The 26,062-nt window shown below is 44.9% G+C and overlaps 2 protein-coding genes across 2 annotated transcripts in view; one reads left to right on the forward strand and one right to left on the reverse strand.

Annotated features, from left to right (window-relative positions):
• Positions 1-26,062, forward strand: part of LOC144690325 (trypsin) — a 99,069-nt gene that overhangs the window by 56,596 nt on the left and 16,411 nt on the right. The gene's annotated exons all lie outside the window — the stretch shown is intronic.
• LOC144691128 (trypsin) lies at positions 14,634-19,894 on the reverse strand. The gene is made up of 5 exons (XM_078559195.1): positions 19,834-19,894; positions 19,241-19,388; positions 18,999-19,143; positions 16,818-17,084; positions 14,634-15,365 (listed from the first exon to the last, which is right to left on the reverse strand). Exons 1-5 carry the CDS (start codon positions 19,892-19,894, stop codon positions 15,216-15,218), a joined length of 771 nt encoding a protein of 256 aa, XP_078415321.1. The 3' UTR covers positions 14,634-15,215.

Here is a 26,062-nt window from a genome sequence, read left to right on the forward strand (position 1 = left end):
AATTTCAAAATTCTCATCCTTGTTTTCAAATTTCTACATGACTTCTCCCTTGCCTATCTCTGCAATCTCTCCCAGTCCCACAAACTCAGCCTACCTGTTACTTAAATTATTGCCCACGCCTTTGTCACATCCGCACTCAATTATTCCAATGCTCTCCTGGTCAGCTTTCCATCCTCAGTAAGCTTCAGCTCATCCAAAACTCTGGTATAATATTCTTAACCTGCACCAGGGCCTGTTCACTTATCAGCTCTTTCTTTACTGATTTACATTGGCTTTGGATCCCCCAACAATTCCAATTTAAAATTTTCATCCGCAGCTTCAAATCCCTTCAGCCCTATTTATCACTGTAACCTCCTCCAACCCTACAATCCCTGTCCAAATTCTCAGTTCCTTTGACTCTGGCCTCTTGTGCATCCTTCTCACACTTTGCCCCACCAATGGTAGCTATAACTTCAAACACCTATGCCAAACGCTCTGGAATTCCCTTCCTAAATTGTCAACCTCTCCATCTCCCTCTCCTCTTTTTGTCCCTCCTCAAAATCCACTGCTTTGACTAAAGCATTGATCATCCCTCTTTTATCTCCTTTGAATTGACATCAATGTTTGTCTGATTCTGCCTCTGTGAAGCATCTTAGAACTTTCTATGATAAACTTTATAAATGCTAATTGTTGCTGATGTTGAAATAAAAACTGGTTCAGCCAAACAGGTTGCACTATTTTCATTGTGTAACCTGTTAAAAAGTTTTAAAACCACTGACCCATGTGTAAGAAAGCGTGTTCCCATGACTGGAGTATTGTAGCTATAATACTTTCTACATAAAACATAAATAAAACTGGCAGTCAATCCCTTTGGGAATCCTGAAAAGCCATTCTTTTGAGACAATTTTCAAAGCTAGACATTGGAGACTGTAATTTAATTCTGCTCCACTACACAAAACAAGATTATTGTCTTTGCTTCAACTGAGTGGCTGCTGCATTTCTATATTCAGACCTGTGCCCATTAGTCAGGAAGATCAATGACATTTGATATTTTGAGAACAAGGGCTTTCAGTTAAATTTGCTGCTTTAAGTCAATACATTAAACATATGAAATGATTAAAGTGTTACCTGAGAATATTTATTATTCTGTGACCAAACCTCAAGAAATTAGGGCAGTTGCACTTTTAACTCTTAAAGGGCTATATTTTCCTATTTTGGTGAATAAAGAGTTAACAATCCTTAATCAGATCGAAGTTAAGATGGTCAGTGCCTGGCATTTGATTTCAGTGTTTCTGTATAATTCAAATCTATTAACATTAGCAAATCAAAACAAGACAATTAGAATCCATTTTTAATGATATTGCACTCTCACTAATCTATCACCCAAAGTGGCTGCAATGGAAGCTCTCCGTTCCACCCAGCTGTGGAATGCATGGGGCATAGCTTAAATGGCCCAGGGAAAATATTGAAAAGCTCATTATACAAACTGGGACCTCGTCAGAAGATGAAGCCTAATCCTTAACAAAACAATCACCCACCATCAGCCTAGAGCAGGCCCAATCTGGCCCCTGCTGTTAGCCGAGATTCCTCAGCCACACACTCCAATAATATCATTTAATTATTGACTACTCAGCCAATCTAAGCATGGAGAGATTAGCGATATAAGGGAGTTGAAAATGTAAATTTTAGTTTTGTGGTGAAATTAATTTTAAAATACACAGACTCATATGATTTGATTGAATTGTTAAATGGGGAAATTATGAATAAAATTGCAAGAAGGAGTCGAAACACAGAATTTCCATTCTGGTTTAATTTAGCAATGCTTAAAAGGCAGAAGAGTTGATGAACTAGATTTGTTTTACAAATCTGATTGGTTACTGAGGACCCAATGCAAACCGATTTCATCAGCTGAGGTGTGACTGTAATTACAAAGCAGTAAATGTGACACCTTCCTCTCCTGGCACAGTTTGTAACTGATTTCTGCTCAGGGAGCAAGCTCTGGATCTAGGCTAGTGCTTTTTTTTGTATTGACTTAAATAACGGAACACTACCCATTATCCTATATTGTGTTGGTACAATAGAAGTCTGTTAATGAGAGCATCTCTATGACAACTGAATGTTCCTTGTGTCTGAATGCATCCATTAAAGAGGCATCACCTTCGTGACAAAGCGTTTGTTAAATACATGACACAATGTCATAAACTGTTCAAAACACAGCGTCCCATCATTTATGCCAGACATTATTATGACAAAATTGTCCTTCTCCCTCTCCAAACAAGAACGGGGTTCTGCCAAACTCTTTTCCACAGCCTCAGTGCTGAATTACTTTGTATACTGATACTGAATTGCGAGTGCCTATAATCCCTGGCAGGAGTTTTGTATTGTCACTTTATTGAGAAATCTAGATAAAAGCCAGAAACTGTAGCGCAGAACACCAAACACAAAAAGAATTGAGAAGAAAACAAGATAAATCAGGAAGTATTGATTAGGTGATACCAAACTTGAGGTTTTTTTTAAATGATGTAAGTGAGAGGGAAGACTCAAGGAAGTTGGATCAGATGTTAAAACGAGATCCTTTCTGCCCTCCCAAGTGGACGTAAAGCACTGGTATTTCAGAGAAGAGCAAGGAAGTTCTCCCTAGTATCCTGCCCAATATCAACATCATAAAAAACAGATTATTCAGTCATTACCACATTGCTGTTATGGACTCTTGCTGTGCGCACATTGACTGATGTGTTTTCTGCATTTCAACAATGACCACACTCCAAAAAAGGAGGGACTTTTGTTTGGATGTTTAGTTGGTGACACTGGAGCCTCCAGATCTCCCTTAATGTGGTATTTTAGAAAAGAATATTTTGAAGCACAAAGGTTATGTGATGATTTATGTGATCCCTAAATCATTGAGCAGGACAATTCCATGGTGAGGAATTGTAGAACCCCTTTCTTATCTCAAATTCCATTTTAATCTGTTTGGAACATTTGTTTCTGTGCTTATCTGAATTTATTCCCTGCATATCTTGAAACAGGCATCGAGGTACTATTTGTAAAGTGACATCTGAATTACTGTTGTTGGGCGGGGTGGAATTTCCATATTTTGTCAATCACCATCCTGATCCACAATAATCACTTAGCTATTCATTCATTGAGACTAACTCAGTGATCTAAAATAGATCATTTCTGAAAGAACTTGTGTCTTTATTCTCCAAAAAAAGACCCTCACAGGATCAAGTATCTCAAATTAAGAAAAACCTGGTGAAATCTAATCGCAACACCATTTAAAGGAAGGGATTGGCCAGTGAATTTGCATTGGGTTTAAGATATCCTGAGACACATTCATCTAAAGGCCTTGACACAGGGAGTGTTGTGACTCATTAAAGACTTGACATAAAGAAGAATCTCTATCAATTGCAACCTTAGACTTTAGATACGGAATCTGCTGTGTGGAAATTTACAAGTAGCTTTGTAAGTCCAGCTTCCCTGAAAACATGTTGAGACATTTTAGAAACAATTACTGCAACAATTATGATTTGTGATTTTATATATACCCATAATAATAAACTGAAGCAACAACAATTAGACTACAATTAGAAAATAATTTATTGAGTGTGAGGGTGTTGGTGTCCTGGGGATGTGAAAAGTGTTACATTCACACAAGTTCTTGTTTTCTTGCTGGAGGTATAGATTTCACAATGGATGAAAAACACAATGATAAAGAACATGCATACAGGAATACTGATTAACTTGGATACAGAATCAGTTACAGAGCTGCAGGTAAACCTACAATAAAAATTATCCCGGGTTTTCTAACACATCAATGATTTTTAACATGATCTCAAACACCCTTACATAGTTTCATGTTTTTCCATATATTATTTTCCAATTTAGAAAATCTGTATAAAATGTATATATCTAAAAGATACCTGTTTGTTCATGAATAAGGAAAGTATTTATATTGTACCTTTCATGACTTCAGGGTGCCCCAATGAACTTCATAACTAATGAACTACTTCCTGAACTGTTCTCACTGTTGCTGTATAGGTTAATGCTCCAATTTATTAGGTAAGTGCTTCTCGGCCTTTTGGCTAAGATCAAGTGTTGCAGGGGCAACACCATGATCCTGCCAAGGCAAGGTCGGGATGGAAAGGCTATAACCAATCGAAATCCATACCATGGGTTACCTATCACCGTCCGAGTCACGGTGAACGACAGCGAAGGAGGATCACCTATGGATCGGGTCTTCTTCGCCAGGAGGATCCTGTTGAAGGCGTGTGGCTTCGAAGCTCCGGAGATCGTATCCCTGCAGGACTTCCCCAAAGCTGGTTTTTTTCAACGTGACGTTCAAGCGGGTGGCAGACTGCGTCCAGCTCCTGAGGGTGTTCGAGGAGAAGAGAGACCTGCCGGAGATGAAGATCCTGACGGCGGAGCCGCTCTTTTCTCTGCCGTTGCAACGGGAACGTGTGGTGACGGTGCATCTGTACAACCCCTTCGTCCCTGTCGCCGACGTGGTCACCTTCCTCACCAGGTACTTCGATAAGGTGGGGAGCGGCACCGAGATTCGAGACGAGTTGGGGATCTGGACAGGCAAACACTTGTTTAAGGTCACGCTAAAGACCGATGGTAAGGGAGCCATTTTCCACCCTCCTTCCAGTTTCGCTATCGGGGGAAACCGTGGCTACCTGGTCTACGCTGGGCAACCCAAGCATTGTCGCTCATGCGGCAAGGCTGGTCATGTGGCGGCCAACTGCAGCGCCTCCCTCTGCAAGATCTGCAAACAGGAAGGGCACCAGACAAAAGACTGCCAACAGGCCAAGTGCTGCAACCTGTGTGGCGAGGCAGGTCACCTCTACAGGACCTGCCCCAAACGCTGCCGTACTTATGCACAGGCAGCCGAAGCCAACGAGGGGGAAGCAGAAGAAATGCTTCGTGTCACTCCAACCACCAAGGCCCCCAGGGAGCTCAACGGGACAAAGGAGGACACAGAGAGAGACAAGGTGGAGAAAAAGATTGAGGCAACAGAGAGCCAATCAACAGCACTACCCCCTGAACCACCCAGTCCTCAGGACAGCGAATCAATGGAGGAGGAGGCAGCAGTGGAAAAGCAGCAGGGGGAGTGGCGGACGGTGAAGAACACCAAAAGGAAGAAGGAGCGAAGAAGCAGCAAAGCCATTTCCCAGAAAAGAGGCAAGAGGCGTCTCCCATCCGACATGGATGACAAGGGCAGCAGCTCTTCGGATGAAGAAGTGGCAGGGCGGCACCGACAGAAGAGGCGGCAAAGCTCCAGGGCGTTGGAGGACGAGACACCCGAGCTCCAGAATATTGGAGACAACAAGGAGACCAGCGCACCCCAACTTTGCCTGCAACCTGAGGAAGCCAGTGCACCACAGCCCCTGGAATCTGGGAGCAGCGAGGTAATCATCGCACCCCAGCTCCAGGAAGCCGGGAACAGCAACACCCCAGAGGGGGTGAGTTTTGGAGAAGCTTCTCCAGCAAAGGTCATCTCAAAACCCGCTCTCTACGTGAACCTCCAGATGCCACCTGAGCAGAACACTGCCAAGGAGATCTACCTCAGCCCATCCAAAGTGAAGGAATTTGAGCTCACTACGGGTATGAAGGAGCAGACTAAAGGTCTGGGACTCTCAGAGACAGTGGGTTTGGTAGGAGAATAAATGCTTTAAAATGGGTTTAAAGATTGTATCCATAAATGTGCGTAGCATTAAATCTACTACGCGATGTGTTGCGACCTTGGACTACCTAGCCAAGGTCAAAGCTGACCTGTTGTTTCTGCAGGAGTGTGCGATACCGCACCTCAGCTCCTATAGGCAATGGTCACGATGGTGGTCCCATGGGCCATCGATCTGGTCGGGCGGAAATGACTCTCGTTCCTCCGGCCTGGGTATTCTGCTGCGGGGAGGCAACTTCACCGTCTCCGAGGTTAAGGAGGTGGTGGGCGGGCGCCTCCTCGTAGCAGACGTAATGTACAAGAACGCTCCACTCCGGTTAATTAACGTGTATGGCCCGGCACAAGGGGCTGAGCGGCTGGAGGTTTTTCAGCAGCTCCCACTGCTGCTGGCGACCTCCAGGCCGGTCATTCTGGGCGGTGACTTCAACTGCATCATCGATGCGGCTGGACGATCCGGCAGGGCCGACAGCAGATTGGACGCTACGTCCAGATCCCTGATGGAAACAGTTAAGGATGCCAAGCTGCACGACGTCATCAGCAACCCTGCAGACGGAGCGCAGCGTAGATACACCTGGTCGCGGCCAGACGGGTCCATTCGTTCCAGGATAGACTTCCTGTTTGTGTCCCGTGCATTCACAGTCAGATCCACCAACGTCAAGCCGGTGTTCTTCTCTGACCACTGCCTCCTACTGGCGGACTGCCACTTGGAGAAGGACCTGAGGGTGGGCAGGGGGGCATGGAAGCTAAATGTGCAACTGCTGACCCCAGAGAACATTGAGGAGCTCAAGAGGGATTACAAAGGTTGGAGAACCGTGAAACCCCTCTTTGAGTCCCTGACACACTGGTGGGAAGCGATCAAGGGAAACATCAAGAGGTTTTTCATCCTCAAAGGCACCCAGAAAGCTAGAAAGGAACAGAGGGAAATGTCCCGACTCCAGAAAAACATGCAGAATCTGCTCCGGCTGCAGTCGATGGGGGTCGATGTCAAGGAGGAGCTCCAAGAGGTGAAGAGCCAGCAAGCCTCGCACTTTGCCTCGGAGGCCTCCAAGATCATCTTCCGTTCCAGAGTCCGCTCCGTGGAGCAGGATGAGACGTGCTCACGTTTCTTCTTCCAAAAGGTACACAGAGAGAGCTCTGTGATCAGCAGCCTGAAGGAAGAAGACGGCTCAGTAAAGTCATCACGGTCCGACATTTTGAGGATCAGCAAATCCTTTTATGCCGGATTGTATGACGTGAAGCCCACGGACAGCACGGCCTCCCAGTCCTTCCTGTCCTCTATCACGGAGGTCTTAGACCACAGTACGCGGGAGAGCCTGGACAAACCGCTAACTCCTGATGAACTGACTAAGGCCCTTGAGTCCTTCGAGAAGAGTAAAACTCCCGGAAGCGACGGCTTGCCGGCGGAGTTGTATTCGGCTCTGTGGGACTTGATCGGCCCAGACCTGCTAAGAGTGTACCAGAGTATGCTCCTGGCCGGTAGTATGTCAGAATCCATGAGGAAAGGCATCATCACCCTCATCTACAAGCACAAGGGGGAAAGGGAGGAAATTAGAAATTGGCGACCCATTTCACTGTTGAATGTGGACTATAAGATTCTGTCCAAGGTCATCGCCAATCGGGTCAAATCCGCTCTGGAATTGGTGATTCACCCTGACCAGACCTGCACTGTGCCAGGCAGGAAGATCTCTGACAGCCTGGCGCTGCTCAGGGATACGATTGCCTATGTACAGGACAGGGGTGTGCACACCTGCCTCATCAGCTTGGATCAGGAGAAGGCCTTTGACAGAATATCGCACACCTACATGGTGGATGTGCTCTCCAAAATGGGGTTTGGGGAGGGAATTCGAAATTGGATCCAACTGCTCTACACTAACATCAGTAGCGCAGTCTCAATCAATGGGTAGGAAACAGATAGCTTTCCGATTAAATCTGGAGTCAGGCAGGGCTGTCCTCTCTCGCCTGTTCTTTTCGTGTGTTGCATAGAACCCTTTGCCGAGTCCATCAGGAAGGATCCGGGCATAAGAGGAGTGACGATCCCAGGCAGTGGAGGCACTCAGGTAAAAGCCTCCCTGTACATGGACGACGTCGCCGTCTTCTGCTCGGATCCGCTGTCGGTGCGCAGACTGATCCACATCTGCGACCACTTCGAACTGGCCTTGGGAGCCAAGGTAAATCGTGGGAAGAGCGAGGCCATGTTCTTTGGGAACTGGGCTGACCGATCCTTTGTCCCCTTCACTGTCAGGGCTGACGGCCTGAAGGTGCTGGGGATATGGTTCGGAGGGACCAGGGCATGCGTTAGAAACTGGAAGGAGCGAGTGGCTATGGTGAAAAGGAAACTGGGCATGTGGGAGCGACGCTCCCTCTCCATTGCGGGTAAGAACCTGGTCATCAGGTGTGAGGCGCTCTCGCTGTTGCTGTACGTGGCGCAGGTCTGGCCCATTCCAGACTCCTGCGCGATGGCGATCACTCGAGCCATCTTCCGCTTTATCTGGAGGTCGAAAATGGATCGTGTCCGCAGGGACGCGATGTACAAGCCTCTAGATAAAGGGGGAAAAAACGTGCCCAACATCGCCCTCATACTGATGGCCACCTTTGTGTGTGGCTGCATCAAGCGGTGCGTAGACCCTCAGTACGCAAACACCAAGTGTCACTACGTGCTGAGGTTCTACCTGTCCCCGGTGTTGCGAAGGATGGGTCTGGCCACGCTGCCGCGGAACGCTCCAAGTAGTTGGACCGTGCCGTACCACCTGTCCCTGGTGGAAAAATTTATGCAGAAAAACACCTTTGACCACAAGTCCATCAGGCAGTGGTCAGCACGTAACGTCCTAGAGGCCCTGAGGGAAAAGGAGAGGGTGGACCCTGTGGGATGGTTCCCCGAGCAGACTGTCAAAGTCATTTGGCAGAATGCCTCATCGCCAGAACTTTCCAACAAGCACCAAGACATGGCTTGGCTGGTGGTGAGAAAGGCCCTCCCCGTCAGATCCTTCCTACACGCCAGGAGTCTCACCCCCTCTGCACGTTGCCCTCGAGGTGGCTGTGGTGGGGAAGAGACCGTTGTTCACCTCCTTGTGGATTGTGCCTTTGCAAAGAAAGTCTGGAGAGAGATGCAGTGGTTGCTGTCGAGGTTCATCCCGAGCAGTTCTGTGACACAGGACTCTGTGCTCTACGGGCTGTTCCCAGGGACACACACCGAGACAAACATCAACTGCAGCTGGAGGATCATCAACTCGGTGAAAGACGTGCTTTGGTCTGCCCGAAACTTGTTGGTCTTCCAGCACAAAGAGTTGTCCCCGACCGATTGTTGCGGACTGGCACAATCCAAAGTCCAGGACTACGTGCTGAGGGACACACTAAAGCTTGGGGCAGCTGCCGCAAAGGCGCAATGGGGAAGGGTCGCTGTCTAAGACCTTTCTGCCACAGCGCACCGAGAGACTGGGAACTGTTTAGAGCCCCTCGAGCTGTACAGCTCAAAATGAAAGGCTGTAAATGATTGTAATATTGTTTGTACTGACGCACCTGGTGATACATTTTGTAAAAGTTTAACCTGGATTGTACCCTTGTAATGGTGTTTTTGAAATGGTTTGGAATGTGATTGAAGATATTTTATGAATAAAGTATATTTTTGCAAAAAAAAAAAAATTAGGTAAGTGATTGGGTTGGATCACAGGGATCTGGAAAAGGAACAGGCAGCCATGGGGACTGTGATGGGTGTTCGATGCAGGATCAGGTTAGAAGATCACAGATTGTGGGGGTTGGGGAATGCCTGGAGGTTGGAGTTGGAAGTGAGAGTGGAGATTTGAGGATTGGTGGTGACTATGGTACGTACTTATCTTTTCTAAGTTATGTGGTGTTTGGCATTGGCTTTCCTTGAGGCAATCCACACTGGCACTAACCACCTTGGAGCAAGCCAAGGTCACAGTGGGGATGCAAATAGACTAACGCCTACTTCAGTCATTGGGGGAGGACACTTTCTATTTGCCCTTTATAAGATAGTGTCCAATGTGATTCATAGCCAAAGTGTGCAAATCCTTCAGGCACCATTTTGGTCTCCAAGAGCACCCATTGCATCCAGGCAAGAGGTTCTCCTGATCCCTATTTCACACCCCAATTCGTTTCCTGAACACTAGTGACAATAGCTTTTCTTTCGTTCTTCCAAATTGGATTGACCAGGGACAGAATGTTTCCGCTGGCATGCAGGGGGCGGGACCCTCACGTTGGCACGTAAAATGACGCAGTGACGTCGGCCGCGTGTCCTGACATCACCACATGCCATCGCGATATTTCGCTGGGCGTGGACATGACTCTGTCCGTTGCACGGCCGCGAGCCATTACCGGGCCAACTAAGGTAGTTATGGCTCCAATTGTCCTGGATTTTAAGGTGTCTGTGCGATATTCGGCTCGTCGCACAGACGCAACGGGCAGGCGGCTATCCGAAACTTTAATGATCCTCATCCACGGGCGGGAAAGAGGGATCATTGTTTTTGCAAATCCAGACATTTAACAGTTAGTGCTCAGAAGTTATTGAAAGTTGCATGTGTGAGGTGGCGAAGTGTCAAACGCACAGCAGCTGCTTGGACTGCACTCATTACCTTCAGGTCAGCACCTTTCAGTGAGGGTGATATCTCCACTGGAAACACCTCATCCACCTGTGATGGACCCGCCTGGGAGGGAGTTGCCAACTCCGCAGCTGCCATCTCCCCAGTCGTCGCAGCCACATTGGGTGCCCCGGTCACTGGCAGAGGGGCAGGGGAGCTGCTGCCCTCATCCAGAGCGCCCTGAGAGGAGCCCGCAGAGACGACAAGCAGCTGCTGCACCAACGTGAGGTCCATTTGGCCCTCCCTGCTCACCATAGATGGATGGGCACCGAGGTGGGATACCTGGTGGCCAAACCACCGCCCGCACGGGCACTGACCAGACGAGGTCAATGCCCCTGTGAGGGTGTGCAGGTCTGAGCACAACCCCAGGAACCCCTGATTCTGTCCCTGGAGCTGCCTCTCCATGAGAGTCATCAATCTCTCCATGGAGGAGACAGTGCACTCGGCCATGAGGCTCAATGCATTGGCCACGGCCCACATAGACTCCTCCACCACTGACACCGAGCCAAGCATAGCCCCATGTATCTCCACCAGATGTTTCCGAACACCTGGCCACATGTCAGCACTTGGCTGCATCGCCCACGACTCCAGAGGCTCATCATCTGCCACGGACAGAGCGTGTGCCTGGGTCCCTTCAGTCCTCCAACTGCAAGCGCCATCAGCCTCTCTGTCTCCGCCAGCTCCTCCAGCGACTGTGAAGTGCCCTCACCTCTGTGACCCGGGACACTAGCTGAAGATATGATGCCCACCGAGGTGCCAGTATCTGCGCTGGTGCCTGCCTGGCGGAGATGGTGTGATGCGTCTAAAGGTGAAACTTCATGGCCCTCAGGTGTCAGAGGGGCTCCTGCTGCTCCTGCTCCCGGCCGTGTGCCGATGATGCTGAAAGGAAGAGTAAGGAAATTCGATCAGTTAGCCTGCGGGCAATGTCAATGTACATGTCTGTCCCCTGGATCATCAAGAGCTCATCATCCCACACACACTGGGCAAACCATGTTGGTAACGTCACTCACTCAACAATCAGCAGTGGTATGGGTGTTGGGAGACGACTGGTGAGGTGAGTGCTGACCATACATACCTGCCCGTGGAACCCCAACCTCCCCGACTCCAGTGGACCTGGGCGCGTGCCGCCTCTCCAGGTCGAGGGCCTCCTGTTCTTAGCGGCTGAGCATCAATACCTGGCCCACCGCCAGTCCTCACCCGCTCGGCGCTGTTATGAGAATTCTTCTCCTAGAAATTAAGAAATTGCATTGATAAGTGATACTTGTACCGTCAATCTCCTGGCGTCAATCTCCAGCCCACCCTAAGCCCAGTCGGCCACTGCAGGTCTGCAGTGCATCCTTCCCCCGCTGGTGGCTGGCACTCACACTAATATACCTGGTTCTTTCCCCCGCCCCCCTCCCCCGACACATGCTGCCTTCATCACAGTTGGGAACACAGTTGTACCAGCCGTTGCAAGGAGGCACAATGATGTGGAGGGCAGAGGGCAGCACATCCATATGAGCCACAGGACCTTGAAGATCCCCTCACACCAGGTCATCACCCTGACTTCCACGTGTCCTGGAGTTCGAGCCGTGCGCCTGGGAGTAGCTCCTCCAGGTTGATCCCACCACAGTTATGTGGGTGTCACTGCACCACATGCTGCGGGTGCAGAACCCATCTCATCGCAATCCTCTCAGGCTGACAAACACATAGGGAATCTCTGGTGGGCCGCCCAGCTAAGGACACATACTGTCACTGACCCATTGCACTCAGGCCACTCAGACATGGGTGGTCCACCAGCGGGGGAGAAGGTTACATGATGGGTGCAGTGAATGATGCCAACATGCTCCTCACCCTTCCCGTGCGCAGCAGGTCATTGAAGCGCTTGTGACACTGAGTCACTGAGCGCCGCACCACGTCGTGGGAGCTCATAGCCTCCGCTACCTCCTCCCACGCACGCTTGGTCAAGTGGGGTGGCCTCCTCCTCCCGTCCTCGGGGACAAACACATCCCACTGTGCTGCCACCTCCTCGAGGAGGGCAGCAAGGCCCTCACCGGAGAACCTGGGCGCACACTGGCCACCCCCCCTACCCTCCTGCGTGGCTCTTTCAGATTTGCCTTGCCCCCCAACCTCTGGCCATGTCCAGCAGCCTTGGTGCGGCTGCAGTTTGACCTTTAACCAGGCCGCCAGGTCACCATTGGACCCGGTTGCGATTGCCGTTCCGCCTGAACCCGCCCATTGCCGCCGTCCCTGGGAGTCGCCAAACACGCTGGGCGGGTCTTAATTCACCCGCCCACGCAAAATGGTGGCACGGTCCCAATTGTCAGCGGCGATCAGAACCGCGCCCACCAGCGCCCATACCCGCACCCGCACTCCCCACCCCATATAGGGAAAATTCTCCCCCAGGATTCCTCTCCCTGGGTTATAAAACTTTTCTTAATCTGATTGAATTCAGGCGCTTAAAGTTAATTACAGTTCATTTGCTGTAAATGCTTGCCTGCAAATGATCCCAGGCTAAGTGCAGAGCCTGGTGTGGGTAGTGAGCTGCACACACCAGCAAAGCTGGGGGTTCAATCTCCCATCTCTACTGGGGGAGTTCTGGGATGAAACCCCATACCTGAGGTTGAGCCACATAATCTAGGCTGAGGGAGCACAACAGTGTTCAAGGTGCCCACACAGAGCTCAGTCTTTCCTGTCAGATGGGTGTAAAAGATTCCATGGCGTTATTCCAGGAAGAGCGTGAGAGAGTCTTTGTATCCGGGTCAATATTTATCCCATAACTATCAGACAGTCCAGCTGCAGCTCATTGGTTTATGTGAGATCTTGCTATGGACACATTAGCCACCACATTTCCCTGCATTACACAGTAACAACAATTCAAAAGTATTTAATTTCTGCAAAGCACTTTGGGATATCCTAAGGTGGTGAAAGGGGCTATATAAATGCACATTCTATATTACAGACAGTGAGGCAGTGAAGTTGTGGGAATTGTACATTGCACCGCTGGACTAGGGAAACAGCTACCAGCTCCACACTGCTACAGAATGATTCCTGCTGTAATGTGCATGTGTGTGGAAATAAGAGAGGATGAGGACCAGTTATAGAGAGTCTGGGATAGTAACAGCAGTTCAATACGAGGGCAGCTGTCCAGTGGCACCAACAAGGTTCAGATTTGTGGCTCCATCAAGGCAGCATCAGCCAGTCTGCTCCAATTGAAAAATTAGCACCGATTGTTCATTCCCCACTGATTTTTGTTACCATCCTAACAACACGATCAACACTGCAGAGAAGGTTCCTCCTCCTCCTTCAGGTTCCATGCCCAAAGAATGAGTTGGCAAGATAATCAACCTGATTGGCCATGTTATGGACTCACCTTCAGTGGCCAAGTAGGTCTTGAATCCAGGACATTACCACTGCACCATGAGACCTCCACAGAGAAGATCAGGTAAATTAAAAAGCAATGAACAAGCTTGGTTTTAAAAGCTTGCAGATTAAAGAGAAGAATTTGAAGTTTTGACCTTGGAGAGAACAAGTCAGAGTTGGAGACGATGGGAAGATAATTTCAAAACTGTGAGCATGAAGAAAGAGCAAAGCACTAGCTAGTGACCCCTGCTGGAAACTGTGTGTATACCCATTGCAACAGGACAGAATCGGGCTCAGATGTGATTTACTACATTGCTAAACCCTTTTTTTATTCACTTATGGGGATTAGACTAACTGGCAAGGCCAACATTTGTTGCCCATCCCTAAGTGCCCTTGAGAAGATGATGATGAGCTGCCTTCTTGAATACACCTGAGTGGCTTTCTAGGCCCTTTTAGAGAGCAGTTAGGGTTGACCACATTGCTGTTGGTCTGGACTTAACCTATAGACCAAAGTGGTTAAGGAGGGTAGATTTCCTTCCCTAAAGGACATTAGTGAACCGGATGAATTTTTACGACAATCCACTAGCATCCTGGTCATTATCACTAATGCCACCTTTTTAAAATGTATTTTTATTTAAATGAGTTCAACTGCTGTGGTGGGATTAGAATTCACATCTCACAGATTATTTATTAGTCCAGACTTCTGGATTACTAGTACAGTACCTTGCATCCTGTCAATGTTCCCTGTTTATACACTTGTGAAGAATGGACTGAGTAAAGTACCAATGGGCTGTCAGTGACTGTGGAATTATACTGCCAGATGAATCTGTGCCTTCAGGGGAGATGGGGAGAAAATTAGAAAACAAAATAATGAACACCAATAAAATCCAGGATATTTATCCTATGTAATATTAATGAATTACCATCTTAAATATGGGCTAATATTAACAAGTAAGCATGAATATAGAGTATTTAATTTCAATAGACCCAGTTTTGATATGTATACTGAAACAAAAATGTAAATGCGAATGTAGTAAAATTCAGCAAAAAGATTTATTCAAGACTATAAAAAGTACTTACAAGTTTAGAGCCATTTTATTGTTAGCAAAATTAAAATCAATTAGTTACATTGGAGTTAATTGTAAATTAAAGTATTATACACATCATTTTAGAAGGAAAACTCTATGAAAATAATACAACCTTGCCAACCAAATGCAGATCTGCCTCTTTCAGCATTATTTCAATAAATTCTGTATTCTGAGTCATTGAAATTTAAAATCCTTTTACATGTTGATACAAATGTTCAGAATTATGTTCTAATTGTGTCTGCCATACATGATTCAGGACAGAAATCCCAAATTGTAAAAGTAATTTCAATGCAATAAGGGAGTGGGGTCAATTGGATATTTCTACCAAAGAGCTGGCACAGAGATGATGGTTTGAATGGCCTCTCCCTGTGTTTCATCATCCTATGGTTCTTTGAATCCAAAGGAAATCAATTATCTTACTCTCCTTTGCTTAAAATTTGTCCTGTCAGTCTGCATTTTGACACAGGATAAAACTGCTAGGAAGTTAACAAAAAATGGTCATTACTACATGTAAAGGATAAACAAGCTGCTTTATGACTGTTTGATGGTCCTGATAATCCAATTACGGAACTTTGCCACAGCTGTATATACCCCAGGAAACCTCCCGTCACCACAGAGCTTCCCCCAGGACACTACACCGTATATTCTGCCCTTGCAAATCAGTGGGCCACCAGAATCCCCCTGCGAAAGAATATATGAGCATATCAGTTAGTGACACCAAATGAATTAAATATTTCCCAAATAAACCACAGTTACTTACTCTTTCAATAATAGAAATAATTTCCATTTCAAGCACATCTTAAATAATGCCAAATATAATAACAACCTCTTTGTTGGTCAAAGTAACTGTGGCAGTACATTGATGAATAATATTTATTGCTTGCTTATTCAAAGGCCTATAAATTTTGATATTTGCATCTGATAAGATAGAAGACAGAAATTATTTATAATTTGAAAGGTTAAACTCTAAACTCCACCTAACCCAGTAAAATAACTCTTCGCAGACAGAATATTAAATATATATCACATTTTTGTCAGAGATATCTCAGCGTTTAGTTGGAGAAATGAATCGGTTGTTATTGTCTCTCAGATAGTAGACGAAATCATGTAAAAGAAAGGTATTTCCTGAAATAAACACACTACAAGTTTAAAAAGATCACTTAAGTTGGCTTTTCATTGAGAAATGTCAAAAGTGCGTTTAGGGTTTACTAAAATATAGATGTCAATATTTACTAAGCACTTTTGGTGCAATTATGAAAATAAATAGCTGTTTTTACAGAGCCTAATGATGCCTGAAGGCAAGCTGTCGAAATATGTGTTTTCATTGGTTGAAATCCAAGGCTGTTCATGAACCAATTAAAACTAAGGATGTAAAGGCTACAGCGATTGCACCATCAATCTTTCACACGGTATGTCATATTCTGGTCTAGTTCATTTCCCTCCTTTGACCCTACATTGTTGCGTACCTTGTACCAAAATCTGGTCAGTGAACTATGATGGCTCCAAAGTCTGGCCAAGCCTCAGCAAAGAGACACATCCAAAGCATTTTCACAGTTAAAATCCCTCATCAAATATCAAAAATGGTTTTAAAATCCTTCATCAACTTTATTCAAGCACATTAACAATTGAGGTCCCCTGGTTGAGGCAGTGTGCAACTGGGCCATACAGGAGTGGGTGCTCTTAGGCAGGACATGAACTGTGCTCAGTTAACTGCCCTTGTGATTTTCTTGAATGAGATTACCATAGTTTCCAACCATAAGTTTCCCAAGACCATGTTAGTAGGATTTGAGTCACTTTGCTGTCACTGTAGGCTCTGAAACCTCATGCTTTGATATTCTCTGCCAGTTTGCAGTTTTATACCCAAAGCCAGTTTTTACACTTGGCAGAGAGTAAAAGCATTCACCGCTTTAGTCTGGGCTGGATTCAAATCCATGTGCCATAGCTGAAAGAATATTGTTCCGACTCACTGCACCACCCAGATCACTCAGCTCTGTCCATATTCCTATCGTAGTTTATAAAACATGCTATGGTAAGCTTATAGCCTGTTCATTGATTACCGTTTGCGATAGAAAGTACTGGCACTCAACATTTTAATCTTTACTGATACCTTAATGATGAGTGAAGGATCAATACCTGGCATGAATCTTTTCCTCCTGTAGTGAATCCAGCACAGATCATGTTGGCAGTGATGTTTCCATTGTAAGATTCAGTGTGGTTACACTGTGAACTAGATACAATGGGCACTTTAACTGCCCTCAGCATCCTTGGCATGAACCGTCCATTCGGGTTGACGAAACCCCAGCCAGACACTTGGCAGACCGTGTCTGCATCTAACGGTGTTTTTTGATGAGGCAGAGCTACAATTCTAACAAAATAGTTCAGGCTTGCAGGTCTTGAGAGCTGTTTTAAATACACAAGACATCCTAGGTCAGAAAAAAAAGCATCAGGCCCAGTATGTTTTAGTTGTAAACTATCGTAATACATTCTAGTCTGTCTAATTAAAGGAAATGGCACTCCTAAAGTTTTATATCCGGGAAAAGATTTGCACCGAGATGAAATGGTAGAATTAGGTCAAGAACTAACAGCAGCATGAGTCCTAAAATATGGCAAGTGTTCCATTAACGGATAAAGAGAGGATCTTCATAAATAAAGTGTTTAGCATCCTTTTTCTGTGGTTTACAAGCATACAACACCAATTTAAATCAAATCAAACTTCATCATTAGCTTTCATCAGAACCGATGAAAGGTCACAGATCTCAAAGGTTAACTCTGTTTTTCTCTCTGCAGGTGCTTCCTGTCCTGCTGAGTATTTCCAATGTCATCTGTTTTATTTCAGGTTTCCCACAACTGCAGTATTTTCTTTTGCACTATTAGGACTTGCTCATGAGAGCATCCAGATAAAATTACCTCACGGCTCCTTTGGCACAACTCCTTCTCCAAAGAATGAAAATTTAGCAAGCTCTTTCATGAAAAAGATGCCCAGCACCTTCATGTGTCCCAGATTATTTGGATGTTTTAATTTTATTGTGGGGAGAAGTGCCTCCTTTGTCTAGCCGGGCAGATTGTGAGTTGACACAAACGTCAGATGTGTTGGTCTTCACACGGCAGCCTGCCTCATCATTCAACCAGACTGCATATTTTTTAAAAATCATTGGCATTTTTTGTCGGATTTCTTGAACCACCAGCCAATGAGCTATCATATTCACATTAGTCAAAAAGAGTATCCTGGACACTAATGACATCAAGTGATAAGGGGATAGCACAGGAAAGTGGAATTGATGTAGATGATGGGCCGAATGGCCTACTCCTGCTCCTATGTTCCTCTTTTTGGCTCCATTAAAGTAAATAGCTACTTTCCTCTCAAAATTATGCCATCTATGGAGGCAGTTACATACATTCAGAGAAGCCCCTCTACAGGAGAAGTAATAGCTGGTCAGTAAAATAACGCTTTGTAGGTTTTTTAAAAATCTTTTAGTTGGAAAAGGTGGTATGGTACTCTTTCCTTGCTCATATATATCTTATATATTCTTCAAGGGAGGACTTTCATGTGCAGATTAATAATTATTGGAGAATTATTCAAGAAGAAAATAAGCACAGTATGGTTGGACTATGTGGATGCTCAGATTTCCAATCAGTGTTGTTCAAATGACATTATTCCTCTTAATGTTAACAAAGAGTAAAGGGAACAATTGGTCCACATTATTAAGTCATATAAAATAATTACACACAGCAAAAAACTGGCATTCCTGGTTCATCCCTATGTCACTGACTGCCAATGTGAGAGATTTAGAGATATGATAATAAGTTTTAATTTTAAACAAAACCATGGTTGTACAGAAGATCAGTAGAAAAACTTCCTGAAAAGGCTGTTTCACTGGAGAAAACATGTTATGTGGCTTCAGAGATTGATTACAATTTAAGTAGGTCAACAGAACTGGATATCCATTCCTTCATTTCAGCTGGTTCATAGGGACAGTTTTGCAAACTGTTCTAAGCCCTGCTTAGGTATAAATTGAATAATTGTTTAGTTATTGTGTTCGAATTCATTTATCCAATTGAATAAGGGATTTGAGGAGTCCTTCGCTGGAATGCGGTGTTTGTAGATGAGTGAACAACATACACTTTTAATGAAAAAACAAATTAGTTTTGATATTTTTATGTCAGTATTTATTGTTCTAGCAGATACATAGGTACAAGTAAGATTTTCTACCTCTGAGTGCTTCTTCCAATTGCAGGAGAAAACTGAGGTTACTTTATAAAGTTTAATATTTACTCAAGTTCAATACTTGCAGATATCTAGAACTAGACATTTACCTTAATCAACATGATGTCAGAATCTTTTTTCTTTGAGTCATATTGAGGATGGGGTATGACCTTCAATGGATGAAACAGTTGCTCAGTTCCTTCGTATCTAGTTAATGAATGTTCTCCTACTACTATTTGTATAGACCCAGCACCGCTGTAACAAAGCAGGAATATACTTTTCATAGGTCTGCATGAATATAGTCTCCTTCATTATTATGAATGGAATATTGTTAATTCAGAATTCCACAAACCCATAATTGCAGTGTGCAGCTGTCAAAACCCATCGCCGATGGATCAGAGACCCCCCACAGTAATGAGATCCTCCTGGTCTCTTCAGTGAAACCTGGTATTTGATGGAATGAGGCAACACTGAATAGCCACCGACAATCCGGGATCGGCCTTAGGAAGAGTTAAAATAAAGCTACCAAGTTATATCAGGTGAACGCATTCCAAAAGGCTCAAGCAGGTATATTTAAGCCAACAGATCACATTGCAATCATGCATTGAAAGCTATAAGATGAACAGCAGTGTGATATATTATTATATAGGCTATCATTCCCAGTGAGTATCTAAACTTTCAGCAGTTTAGTTTCTTTGGTTGGACATGTTTGCTGTACAGAAAATAAGTAGCGATTTGGCTCCAGTGTATATAGTAGCCTTCTCAGATTTCTTGAGTTGATATTACACGTCTTAAGTTTCAGTAGACAAAGTAACACAAAACATTAAAGAAGTTAATTTCTACATTCAACATATTCTCAGCTGAAGCTAGGATGTAAACAACAATTATGTCTCACACATGACTTAAGAGAGTCACGAAAGTTCAAGTTAATGTGCAAACACTTACCATATGCTGATGACAATTTGAAGAAAGACAGCAGCAATATGTAAACATTGGAAACATTCATTTTGTGTTTATGGAGATCGAAAGAACTCTCACCTAGTCTAATACTGAGCTCACTGACTGGGAAAGGCAAAGAAATTTTAGCATAGCAAGTGTTCTTTTATTGAGTTACTGAGTTTCCCCCGGCAGGTTCCCTGTAACACTATATATTGTAATTGGGTTTAAATGGAAATCTGTAAAGCTGCAATCAAGCTTTAGCAACATGTATCAGATTTAGCTGTAATTCCCTGCTTGAGGTGAAATAAATAAGGTTTAGGATCGCTTTAACATTGCTTAAGGTTGGCCACAAACCATTTATTTCAGTGTGTCAAAAGTTTAAAGTAAGCTGTTACTAAATAGAGGTGTTGACTGTTGAAAGGGTGGGTTCAGCTTACAGGAAAATTGCATGATTTTTTCCAAATGGCTGAATTGATGTATCTATAATAATTGTTATTAATAGATGTATCTATTGAAGGTTAAGAAGAGCTTTATTTTTAACTATGCCCATCTAATATTACTGAATAAATCAAGTTTTAAGAACTTTCCTATGATGCTAGAAAACACATTTTTAAATAAACTAAAGCAAGACAATTTAAATAAAATGCATTCATTCATAGACAAACTCTTTGATTTCCTCCTGTTTGTATTCAATGGTGAATCTCACTTTCCAACCACTGTGAGTCAAAGTGCACCAGCAAATGACACCAACCCACGATAAAGCAGCATCGAGGCAACACAGGCAGTCACTGTGGTAATTTGCTTCCTTGCTTGAACTGCAAGCTTAGTTTAAGCTGTTCAGTTATTACTAAATGCAGGAAGCTATCAAGCAACATAAAAAGGTCTTATCTCAAAAACTGCATCTTAGAAGAAATTATCTTTTTGCAAAATGTTAACTTGATTCAGGAAATTATTATAATCAGGGCAATGGGGGTTTGCAGAGGCACAGAAAACACTGAATTCAACTTTGAGAGCAGTAAAAAGAACTGATATTTTGAAGTTTACGAATGATGGCTCTCCTACATGGTCCAGTAAAACCCAGGACTAATCATTTATCTGCACGTAGTCTCATGATGTGAGATGGGAAATGGGACTAGGCTTGTGTGTGAGAGAATGAATGGGAGAGAGCGATGCACCAACATCAACATCCCCTTGAGTTCTTAAGAGCTCAAGGTAGATTTTAGATAAAGCATCTTGTTTAGCAAAGATTTCCATTTTTAGACTCAGCCAGTTTATGAGTGAGTGCATGAGTTTGACAGGCCAGTGTGGCCCTGGTTTGACCCTCTATCTGTGATTAGTCACCTGATTTCAGCAGGCAGAACACTACATTACATTTGGCCCCGGCGAGGGAGGGAAAAATTAGACAGGCCTTTCATTTCTGAATGTTATCTCCTTGGTCCAAATGGCAGTGAATGTTGCGTAAGATAGTGTAAGATTAAACTCCCATTTGCTGCCCTTGATGATTAAATAGCCAGCTGACATTGAGTGCTACAGTTTCTGTAGAATCATCACCTAGATTGGAGCTAAGGAAATTATATTAAAAATAATTGCCAATTTAACAACAAATAAGCAAAAATAGGGGATTTGTTCATCTTGTTGCTCTGTATTAATAACTGAGTGTGTATCTTTGCAGGATCTTTCAGTTTGGTAAATGAAATATTTCTAACATGAAGTTTCACACACCTGTACTATCAAAACCCATCAGATCAGTGACCCCACTTAATGTAGAGCTGTGAAAGTCTGCAGTGGCTCAGTATCAGGAGATTGTGGGCTGGCACTCGAGCGTACCCCTCAGGGAGCATTTCACTGTAAGAAAGGTTGTACTGAGGGAGAAGTATCTGGCAGAGATGCTGCCAGTGGAAATGCTCCAGTACCTTTGGTAAGTAACCTCAAGTCTCACTGCCGTATAGAAGAGTAATGACAACCACAGCTTTGTAAACTAAAACCTTTGTCCTCTATGGAGATCCCTGTCGTCAGAGAGGCAGTTGCACAATTTTCTGAAGGTTATGTTGGCACAGCTGATTCAGTGCTGAATCTCCATTTCAGTGGTGACCTTTTGAGAAAAGTAGCTGCCAAGACATAAGAAGTATTCAACAACTTCTAAAGTCTCCACATCAATACAATGGCTGGAGATGTAGGTGCATATCCAGGAGAGGGCTGGTGCAGGACAGTGAAAAAACTCCATCATCCTCACTGCAGCCAATTCCTCCTGTCTCACCACTAAGATCATGTGAAATCATCTCCATTGTTCTGGACACTGCACCCGTATGTCAAATAATTGGCTTCTTCTCACAACTTAAGGATGGCACTCAATCTCAAGGAGGACAGAGCAAATGTTTCTCTGAAGGCCTTATTGAAAATGAGACAAATTGACGTTGGTGCATGGGGGGAATCTTACCATAAACGTGGTGCCTCATCCAACAAGTCGCAACGCAGCGGGAAACTAACCACATAGGTTCTGCAGTGGAGAAGCAATGAAAAAAGGAGAGAGAGCAGAGCCCTGGCTCAAGAATCCCTGATCATCAATTCAACTCTTGTCTTCTCTGTCCAAAGACCTGCGGTTCCAGGGTTGGCCTGCTAAGTCACCTGAGGACACACGAATCATGAAGCTTGGCAGGTGTCACCCTCATTTCAAGAGACTGACGATGAGAATGGAGGGAGCCTGCATCATCAGAGGGTCAATGCTGAGGGAGTGCTGCACTGCCAGAGGGTCAGCACTGAGGGAGTACTGTACTCTCAGAGGGGAGTGCTGAAGGAGCACTGTACTCTCAGAGGGGAGCGCTGAGGGAGCACTGTATTCTCAGAGGGGAGCGCTGAGGGAGCACTGTATTCTCAGAGGGGAGCGCTGAGGGAGCACTGTATTCTCAGAGGGGAGTGCTGAGGGAGCACTGTACTCTCAGAGGGGAGTGCTGAGGGAGCACTGTATTCTCAGAGGGGAGCGCTGAGGGAGCACTGTATTCTCAGAGGGGAGCGCTGAGGGAGCACTGTACTCTCAGAGGGGAGTGCTGAGGGAGCACTATACTCTCAGAGGGGAGCGCTGAGGGAGAACTGTATTCTCAGAGGGGAGCGCTGAGGGAGCACTGTATTCTCAGAGGGGAGCGCTGAGGGAGCACTGTACTCTCAGAGAGGAGCGCTGAGGGAGCACTATACTCTCAGAGGGGAGCGCTGAGGGAGTACTGTACTCTCAGAGGGGAGTGCTGAGGGAGCACTGTACTCTCAGAGGGGAGCGCTGAGGGAGCACTGTACTCTCAGAGGGGAGTGCTGAGGGAGCACTATACTCTCAGAGGGGAGTGCTGAGGGAGTGCTGCACTGCCAGAGGGTCAGCACTGAGGGAGTACTGTACTCTCAGAGGGGAGTGCTGAGGGAGCACTGTACTCTCAGAGGGGAGTGCTGAGGGAGCACTGTACTCTCAGAGGGGAGTGCTGAGGGAGTACTGTATTCTCAGAGGGGAGTGCTGAGGGAGTACTGTACTCTCAGAGGGGAGTGCTGAGGGAGTACTGTACTCTCAGAGGGGAGTGCTGAGGGAGTACTGTATTCTCAGAGGGGAGTGCTGAGGGAGCACTGTACTCTCAGAGGGGAGTGCTGAGGGAGCACTGTACTCTCAGAGGGGAGTGCTGAGGGAGTACTGTACTCTCAGAGGGGAGTGCTGAGGGAGTACTGTACTCTCAGAGGGGAGTGCTGAGGGAGTACTGTATTCTCAGAGGGGAGTGCTGAGGGAGTACTGTATTCTCAGAGGGGAGTGCTGAGGGAGTACTGTATTCTCAGAGGGGAGTGCTGAGGGAGTACTGTATTCTCAGAGGGGAGTGCTGAGGGAGTACTGTATTCTCAGAGGGGAGCGCTGAGGGAGCACTATACTCTCAGAGGGGAGCGCTGAGGGAGAACTGCATTGTTAAAGGTGTCATCTTTTGTATTTATTCTCTGATGAGATGTGGGTGTCACTGGAAAGAACAGCATTTGTTGCCCATCTCTAATTTCCCCTTGAATTGAATGTTTTGCTAGACCATTTCAGGGGGCAGTTAAGACTCGATCACATTGTTGTGGGTCTGGAGTCACATGTAAGTCAGACCAGATAAGGGTGGCAGATTTCCTTCCCTAAAGGGGCATGAGTGAACCAGATAGGTTTTTACAACAATCAACAATAGTTTCATCTAATTCCAGATCTATTAGCTGCCGTGGTCAGTTTTGAATCCATGTTCCCGGAGGTTTCGCTGGAGCCTCTGGATTACAAATCCAGTGAAATTACCACTAGGCCACCGTCTCTCCTTATGAGGTGTGAAGCCCAGCAGCAGAGACCTTACAAAATGTAACCTTTTGATTTAGAAACAGTGTAAGCACAGCAGAAGCAGTACATTGGTTTACATTGATGAAAAACTGTAACTGAGATCTGCTAGAATGGATTATCATCTTGCTAGAAATAATGGTCATGAAGAATCTTCCTTTCAAGTTTGTCCTGTCAGCTATAGGGTGTTGGATACCATTCTTAATGAAGTCTTTGTAGTCTTAAGTAGGTTAACTGTATGTATTTATTAACTATGAGAACTATGTACATATTTATACAGTAAAGGGTTCAAGCTAAGAGCTGTCTCAATGCTTGCTTGTACATACAGCTCTGCCCAGCACTGGGCTGACCTATAGGTGCGGGTCATGTGTTCTCTTATACCACTGGGCAATACTGTACTCAGTCACACATTTACGTTATATGTACCAGGCCCTTTTACTACACTGTCCTCTTAAGCATATCAATGTTACATTCGTCAACCACTCCCTGTGGTAGTGAGTTCCGCATTCTCACCACTCTCTGGGTGAAGACGTTTCTCCTGAATTCCTGATTGGTATTAGTGACTATCTTATATTGATGACCCATAGTTTCAGTCTCCCACATATGTGAAAACATCTTCTCTATGCCTGTCTATGATCTTTTCTTAATCTTAAAGAACTTAATGATGTTGAATGGATATTCTTGTCAAAATATTATCAAAATGCTTTCATTATTAATTTTCCAATACTCATTATCTGCCAAGTGCAACAATGGAAAAAATTGCTTGAATATTTTGTTGTGCACTTTCTCCCTTTAACAAAGCTATTTTCATTCAAGACAACACGTGGTCAGCTTAGACAGATTGCTACAGATTCATATGGAGTATCTCAACAAATCATTGATTCACACTTCTATCTCTCTTCATGTATAGAGTACAGGTACAGCTCTGTACTGATCAAATCACTCAATAAATAGACTAAATTAAAACTGATAAGTAATATTTTTATCAAAAACTGTCTGCCTTTTGAATGATACAGATGTAAAGAGTGTATAAGACAGCAACAACAGGTTCTTTCTGCTGGCTCCCAGCCTAATCTTTCCTGTGACAGAGTATCACCATCAGTTTCCCCTTCCAGAGTATGTGTCACAGAGAATTAACTTCAGCACCTATTTTAGTTCATCTTTGCCTTTTTGTTGGATCTATTTTCTTTCCCTTCAACCTTCCGCCTTCCTTTCCTGGTGACACTGAATTATACTAGGGTACAGTTGCATAAGGTGCAATCAGCCTCTGCAATGTTGACTAGGTTAACATTCTCACGCCTGACACTGGGCAGTGAGTATTGGCAAAATGCACAATCATGGAGATGTTGCATCCAAACCCAAACCTGCCCAACGGGACTCACCAGAGACCAATCAACAGCAGAAACCTTGGTTGAGTTTCAACCCCTCCCTAGCCCAGGGGCATTGAAGATAAATGTAGTCTATTGATATTTTTGCAACGTTTTTGTTTATTGAGTGATGGTAACATCAGCTGGAAATAGCCTAAGAGGAGTTCCTGTTCACTGCAGTTGGCGAGCTGAATTAAAAACACAGTCAGAACTGAAGTACATCATGTTAATGGCTATGGCCTAGATTTTCTAGCTAGCTAGTAAAATAACTTAGTGAAATGTCAACTCATTTTGCCAATTCTCTCTGGCTTTTACATTGTCGAAATGCTCACTGAGAAACAAGTTTTATTTTGAGTATTTTTTTTTAAATGTTCCTCCTTTTCCAAAACATGGCCTTTCCTCCATAAAGTAATGAGCCTCTAGCATTCTGTGATATTAAAGTTAATAACAATCCATTGTAATTGATGTAAGACGGCCAAATACCCAGAAGGAATAAACAGTAAAAACTGGGAAATAAGATTACAGGTCCAAACTGTTTTTCCTTCTGGGT

This window comes from Cetorhinus maximus, chromosome 15, assembly GCF_964194155.1.
Source record: "Cetorhinus maximus chromosome 15, sCetMax3.hap1.1, whole genome shotgun sequence".
NCBI classification, from domain to species: Eukaryota; Metazoa; Chordata; class Chondrichthyes; order Lamniformes; family Cetorhinidae; genus Cetorhinus; species Cetorhinus maximus.

What these genes read in the sequence shown, in the direction of transcription:
- LOC144691128 (XM_078559195.1), bottom strand. Translation starts at nt 19,894, where the DNA reads ATGAATGTTTCCAATGTTTACATATTGCTGCTGTCTTTCTTCAAATTG. An exon ending in CAAATTGTCATCAGCATATG is followed by an intron (nt 19,389 to 19,833) that starts GTAAGTGTTTGC and finishes ACTCTTCCTAAG; the next exon opens with GCCGATCCCGGATTGTCGGT. An exon ending in GAGGAAAAGATTCATGCCAG is followed by an intron (nt 15,366 to 16,817) that starts GTATTGATCCTT and finishes ATTCTTTCGCAG; the next exon opens with GGGGATTCTGGTGGCCCACT.